The sequence below is a fragment of the Amblyomma maculatum genome, chromosome 10, assembly GCF_055883805.1.
Source record: "Amblyomma maculatum isolate TAMU_Amacu chromosome 10, ASM5588380v1, whole genome shotgun sequence".
NCBI lineage: Eukaryota > Metazoa > Arthropoda > Arachnida > Ixodida > Ixodidae > Amblyomma > Amblyomma maculatum.
Window position 1 is genome coordinate 32854187 of NC_139353.1, and position 7456 is coordinate 32861642.

Below are 7456 nucleotides of genomic sequence, written 5' to 3' on the forward strand. Positions count from 1 at the left end.
TTACTTCTGTTTTTCACTGTTTAACCATATTTACTTTCATTTTGTTTAATTTTTATTTCAGTTGCTTTAGTGAATTCTGCAAACATCTCTTTTGGCAAATGCTAGCAAGCTCTTTCTTTTCACTGCTACAGTTCCAGTCGCATACTATTCACTCCAAACTGAAAATTCTCTTTGCAGTGTTGAATTTCATGGTGCAGGTTATATGTAGGGGTTAGTTATGTACGTGAAAATGCCATACTTCACACGAAGATAACATAAATAAGAAATTTCCACTAAATGCCAACTCTGTGCGAAATTTAACCCCTAACAGGCAAACAGATAGGTCGGGACAAGGTTATTTCAATATGCTTAGAGCAGTGCAACAGGTAGTATACATACAGCAAAATTAATAAATTTGAAGTCATTGAGGCCACAAAAGATATTTGAATTGCTGTATTTACACGATTGCAAGTTGACCCCTTTTTAAAATTATAAAATCTGAAAGGGAAGGGGGGGGGGGGGGGGGTCAACTTACAAACGAAACCAAAGCATGGCACTGTTAATAAGAACAAGATAAAAGATGTATCAGGGGGGCTACAGCAAATTTACGGTGTGCGCGTCTCAAAAAGAATTTTTAACTTTTTCTGTGCAGCACAAACGGCACCTACGGGAGTGTCGATAGTTTATGGAAGGGCCGCTATGAGAATCGCGGCGACGCTCGCTTTCTGCACATCGGTCGCGTCTGGTTGCGTGACACGGCATTTTCAGGGAGTGTCGATGGTTGATGGAAGAGCCGACACCCATCATTCGTTGAGTTCGCACTTTTGACTTTACGACCGGCCACATGCTTCACCAGTCCGAAAAGCGTTCCACGCTTGTTCAATGCAGAAACTGCACCGACGGGAGTGTCGATAGTTAATGGAAGGGCCGCTATGCGAATCGCGGCGACTTTGGGTGAATACATGATTTGGCATTTCCTAATATAACCCCCTTCCTGATCTTTGAATTAACCGAACTTGTATGGGCAGCTGGTTGATTTGTCTGGCCCAACTTCTGTTGGAAAACGCAGAAATTCAATATTTCTTCAAATTTTCTGGGATTTCGATGTTGATCGGTCTGAATTACTGAGGTTTTATTGTATGAACCCTGCTGGAAGCTCAGTTTGCCCAACTATATAAGAGCTGTCAAAAAGAGTTGTTTAGTTAGTAGACCACTGTTTAGTAAAGAGTCCTTGATCTTTGTACCGTGCAGGACCAATCACAGCGGCAGAAGGGCAACACAGCCAAGTTCCGCTCGCCGGCGGGGCTGGACAAGTCGCTCTCTCGTCGGATCTTGAACCACTTTGCCAATAGCGGCTGGATCTCGGCCATCTGACGATGACCCCCGCCCTAGTGATCAAGAGTGATGGACAGGCCGTCGTTGCCCTTGCCACTACCACCACCATGCTGCCAGTTCTCATCAGTAGCCATACGGTGCAAGTTGAGCGTGACTGAGAGCTTCCTTCAGTTCGCCCAGCTGAGAAGAGAGCGTGGCACTTCTGTCGTGGCCTCGTTCCTAGCAGTAACTTCGACTGGTGCCAGTGACCCCCAATGCAGAGTTGCTTACAGAAGCAAGGCTTGTGCTTTGCTGCCCTGCTGTTGGCTGTACCTGTTATTCGTGCATACCTGTAGTCCAGAACAGACGGGCAGATAATACCGCCAAAAGAGGCTTGATGCTGGGAACACAAAGGCAGCACTGAAGACGAGCTTCCCACGGTGAAGTTCGCTACTGTATTTAAAGCAGTGTATAGCAAACAATACTGTATAAAAGTGAATGCCAATCTGGCTATTGAAGAGCCAAATTAAATTATAGCACCTTTGTAAAACTTTGTAGAGTTCCATGCAAGGATGATTTGTTAATCAGAATGCTGCTTAGAAAATATCAAGAAGCATGGTATGCCCTTGCACCTGGGGGAATAATCATTGGTTGCAGGCATAGAGGTGTTCCCTATTATGCCGAACTGGACTGTACGCATGTTGAAAAGTGCTCAGCTAACCATTATTGGTAAATGTTGGCACCACAAATAACTTTGTTGAGGTTGATGTCATCCCTGTGCTGATCCAAGTGCTAGGTCTGAGCTGCTGTAAGCATGCGTGACACTACTGCCATCTGCAACACTGGGGTTGCTGGTATCTTCATTGTTGGTATGCAACCAGTCGGCAGCAGGGAAGTTGACGCCACAGTCCTGCTGCTGTTCCTGTTAGTGCTGTACGATAGAAGGAGCGGGCTTCTTCGTAATACTTGAAAGTGTGGGGAAGTTGCAGAGAGCAGCAACCACCCAGCTGGAAAAGGAAGAAGTGCATAGAGAATACGCACAGCGAGTCTTGTGTGCACAGAACCGGGCAAGCTTGGTGTCAGGAATGGTCACCGCAAGAATCAAGTCTCTGTGTGGTTACAAAGGTAGCAACCTTTTCGTATTCAGGAACGCAGTCCGTTGAAGGAAAGAGCCTCGAGACTGAACTCGCGACCGGTGGAAGGGACAATGTCCAGTTTGATTGAACAAGAGGAAAACAGCCGGGTACTGTGATTCCTGTGGTGCTCTTTTGTTCGGTCTTTGTGTGAGCATGCATTTGAGGTGTAACAATGATGTGTGCAAAAGCATGAATTTAGTGCTTGTTAGAGGCAGGTGCTAGCTTATGTTTATTCATGGCCTGGTTCACTCTGGTGATATTTTACTCCACTGGTATGAAAGGTATTATAGCTTTGAATACAAATGGACCTTTGTTTATTGTTTGCGACAAAATTTGGTTATTTGTAATGTGACAGTAGAGGCAAAGCGGAGGGTTACTAAATGCAAAAAAAAAAAAGGCAATTTCACAGCTCGGTTAAACTGAATGTTTTCTTTTTATTTTTGTGTTGCGATCAAAACGGTATTAGGGTACGGACACACTGGCGAGAAAACTCGCGCAGCATGTTGCCGGCGGCCGCGAAACTTGAAAATGGGTCGAGGAGCCATTTTCGACTGCTTGCTGCGGGCAGCTAATCTGGCAAAGCCAATGAAAGACGTCTGGCTCAGCAATATCAGTGTCGGTGTCGCCACCTCATGGCTGCTACCGAAGTTAACTTCCAGTGTCGGCCGCGGTGAGACCACAATCAAGTGTTTTGTGCCAGCCACGACAAAGCAAGCATTTTCCTTTTATGTCTCCACATAACAGCAGCCTCAGTAAGAGAACATTTTGGAACAGTTTTTTGAGACCATTCGGTTATTCCCCGTGAAAATCAACCGGCCAATCATCTGCAAAGTATTCTATCTCGCAGTCGAGTTGTTTTCATACTGGATCCGAGCTCCCGCTGAACATTCACGTCAAGAAAAGTGTAAACAGGATAGTACACTTGTTTAGAATGCTTGAGCGGTGTGCTGCGGTGCAAACTCGATCATTGTGGTCGATGACGAGAAGCAGGAATGCGGTCTGCTGGCCGAAAAAATTTGGTTGTTTAGCTCTGGTTAACCTTAGTTGAATTGCGAAAGCAACGGCGGAAACTTCTTTTGCCTGCTACATTATTCTCCTACATGCCTGCGTGTCGTAGGGGTAGTGAGAATGCAAACTGTTCTGGCAGGCTGATTCTGATATCACCCTCCCGTATGAAAGGAGCGACACGAGTTGGCAGCTCCTGCCCGTGGCATAGGGGGGACGTGAATTCAAACGTCATGGCAGACTGATTTTTTTATTGCCAATACTACTCTAGGTTTCGAGCCTTCAGCGTAGCGCGGCGGTAGCCACGTACGTCTTACCCACGTGGTAGCTGGGCTACCAACTCAAGCGGTCGGCGTAGCGCGGCGGGTAGCCACGTCTTACCCACGTGACGCTGTGACGTCACAGCCTACGGGACACAAATGTGAGAGATGGGCTCCCAACTCGAGTAGTCGGTGTGGCGCGGTCGGAGCCGCTTCTCATTTGGCAGGAGCTGCCAACTTGGGTCTCTCATTTCACATGGGGCAGTTATATTAGAATTGGCCTGCTAGGACCGTGGCATTCACGTTACCCATATAGGCCACTAAGGCATGTTTATACAGCTTGGTTAAAGCGGGGTTTTAAATGTGAGCTGAGGAAGAAAAAAAAAAGAACGCTCGGTCACCCGCAGCTAATGCTTTCGCTCAATATTTGGTTAGCGGCGTTGAACTCTTGTAATTTTTTTATGAGGGACCACGGACACAGCCCACAGCAATGAACGGTTAGATCTGGCGTAGTATTGCTTTCGCAATAAAAGAATCGCACCTGTGCTCACGCAGTCCGATACAAGGCGAACTTACCTGACCTTCGCAGTCACGTGACCTTCAGGGCAGAAGCCGCGCGGCACGGATGTGGCCTATTTGCTGCACGGGAGTCCTTCTGATGCCGGCATGCGGTGAACATTCTCTGCCCAGTTTGTCCGTACCTTTAGAGTATTATGCACAGCAGTTAGGTCATGGTGCAGTGTTTAAGAGAGCTTGAGTGTATCGTGATCTGTTACTGTCGTCCGCCACCATGCGTTTTACTGTTCCTGCCAAGATACCCTCGATACCGATAGATAGCACCACATTCTAGAAGTCTGCACATAGACCTCCACCGTCGGGACCAGTCAGCATGTGCACGTTGCCCGTGCATGGTGGAGGGTCATGGTGGCGGATCGTGGATCACACTATACTAAATCTCTCTATTATGAGTTTTAACTGTCAGTGAATTTCTTGGTTTTTATTTGGGCATCCATATGTTGCACTTAGGCATCTTCCAACCCATTACCATTACAGTGTGACTTGATCTTGCCTGCCTAACGAGCCCTTTATTCATGCTTAGTGAGAAGTGGTATCTCCAAGCTTATTTTTGCGCACAATGTTTTTTGGAAAGAACGCTCATGGCATCAGCCATCTATTTGAAATGATGGAACTCTGCTTTCCATCCTGCCCTTCGCATCATTTTTTGATGTTTGCCATTACCTGCTGTAGAACGACATGCACAGCCATTCAAGGCCTGTTTGACCACTGTGATGAAGGGCTTAGCACTATTGGAGGCTAAGCCTAGCAAAGCATACCGAGGCAAATGAGGAGTTTTTGGTGTTCCTTTTTTGATAACTTGATGGTACAGGTTCTGGTGCAGGGGCTCTTGAACCTGCTGAACATCTCTGCATGGATCGATCTCTCCAGAGCTTTCTGTTTTGAAGCGCACACTGCAATGGCATGCAGTGATGCTGCTAGCTTAGCGGACATGCATTGCATTCTCTCCTACTTCCTTTGAGGGCTCTGGTTGTCTTTTCTGTTGCTCGGAATATGTGTTTCAGGAGGTGTCTTAGCTATTTTGCGTCCAATTCAGCAGTGAGGCGTGTTCTCGATGGTGTCTGCCAGGACCAGTGTAGTGTGGAAGGTGTGGCAAGAGTGTGAGGTGGATGTTTTTATTAGAGTGGCGTAGAACTAGGGAAAGTCTGTTTTTTCGAAATGAGGGGAGGCGAGGTTGTACATACTGCATTCTTGTAAAGTTACTCATTGAAAACGTCACGTGATGCACCTGTACATATTTCACTTTAGAGAGCTCATTTTTTATTTTGCCCGAAGCGGCGGGTGGTAAACCTTTCACTGCAACAACAGAGATGTTTCAGGCATGCACATCCATCTCCACCTGTGTGTTTGTTTTCTTCAGCTTACTACCTGCCATTTTTATGATGTGTTGAAAACAAAACAACAAAAAAAAATGTCGCAAACGTACTGTGCCACCATATTGCGTAACAGAACAGAATTGGTTTTAAAAGAACTCGTAAAAGCACATTTAGCTTGCGTCAGTCACTAGAGCATCTGCAGATGCAGTAGATTAACACAGCAGGTCTGTGCTTCGGTAACAAAAAGGTTCGGCAAACTCTTGATAAATGCTGGCTGCAGTGGAACGATTGTGGTGCGTTCCACTGCATTGAAAAAACCCTGTGGGTATTGGTGAGGAAAACTACCTGACAGTGAAAGGGTTGAGCTGCTTGAAGAATTTTTAGTCTTATTGTTCATATTGGACCTGTTTTGCTGAAATCTCCAGTTTGAACATTGTATTTTCCATTTCATGGGCATTGCTGGTACATACAAATTTTGATGTGCAATTGTCATTTGCTTAAAGGGACTGACAAATGATCTAAGTATGTGAAGTGAATATGGAAGTGATGAGGTCTTTATTAACATAATCAAGTTTGAATGGAGAATTCTAGTCTGTGGTGCTGAAATTTGGATAAAACGAGATGAAGTTGCATTATGCTATGGAACCTTTTTAGTTTCAGTGGCACTTTTAGTAACATAGCAACATGCATCAATGCTGTTGCATTATACAGGGTGTCTACATTAGCTAAGGGTTAGAAAATGAAACATTTGAGTTAGGCCAGAGAAACCGCTTACATACAGATGCCAGCCATTTGGTGCACCACTGGCAATTTCTTATATTTGAAATAACTAAATAGTAATGAACATATTTATTAATTTAGTAATGATGGTCGTTAGACTATAAATGTGATTTGCAAAACTGTAGAGCACCTTCTGAAAACCCCATTCCATTTATTTCCGATTAAGAAAGTTTCATGCGTATATTTTTTCCAAGCTCTAAAGGAAGCCTGCAAAATACCAAACAAAATATCACATGATTGGCGCATTCACACACCATGATTGTGGTGCTCTCAATCGAGGTTTGAGTGAAAGAAATTGTCTTTGGCCATGACTCGAGGATTTGACAGCCCAGTTCCAGTGGTAGGCTGATATGTTGGCGATGGTGCTCTCTAGGTGCTCTCAAACTTGTAAATCATATTTACTGTCTAAAGGCAATAGTTAGTAAATTAAAAATATCTTAAATATTAATTACTAATTAGTTAACTGCAACATAAAAAATGCCTATGGTTGTTGTTGTTGTAGCTGTAGGAAGAAGGAAAAGAAAATGCACGGGCCTGTTACTGGCTCTGTAGCTGAGCCACCTCCGCTGCCTTGTGCAGACAGAAGAGAGAAAGTAGAGAAGAAAGAAAAAGAGGGAGAGAAAGACCGCGCCGCAACAGCTGCCGCCCACCACCCAAGCGGCGGCGGGTGCAATAACGGCCCACAACAGATAAACATTCGGCGGCTGGCCAGCCCCCGCCGCAAACGGCGCCAACCCACAGTCTCAGCCCCGCAGGGCCAGGAACAGCCACCCTTCACCACCTCGCCTATGGTGCGCCAGATGGCTTGCAGCTCTATACAAGTGGCAGCTGTATACTGGATTGGGTATGCAAGTGGCCTACCTCTTTTTTAAAGCTTTGGCTGAAGTTAGCTTAAACACACTGTATATGCATATGTAAGACAATACAAGCGTGCATAAATTAGTTAATGCATTTGTCTTGAGAAGATGTGCCAGATAACCCTTTACTTAATGTAATGTTTTTTTTTCCAGGCAGTGTTGAGTGTTTGCGGTTCCTCAGTTTTGCCAGCACTCGTTTTATCTTTTGTAGTGCAACTGTTGCGGGCTCAAGA

At 45.3% G+C, this 7456-nt stretch overlaps 1 protein-coding gene across 2 annotated transcripts in view; it reads left to right on the top strand.

Moving 5' to 3' along the window:
* The window catches only part of LOC146176105 (transcriptional adapter 2-beta-like), a 34330-nt gene extending 26874 nt beyond the window's left edge, over positions 1–7456 (top strand). For both annotated transcript variants that reach the window (XM_084582444.1, XM_084582445.1), the window contains exon 17: positions 1231–7456. In XM_084582444.1, coding sequence (XP_084438570.1) covers positions 1231–1353 — 123 coding nt within the window. In that variant the 3' untranslated portion in view covers positions 1354–7456. The remainder of the gene's footprint in view (positions 1–1230) is intronic.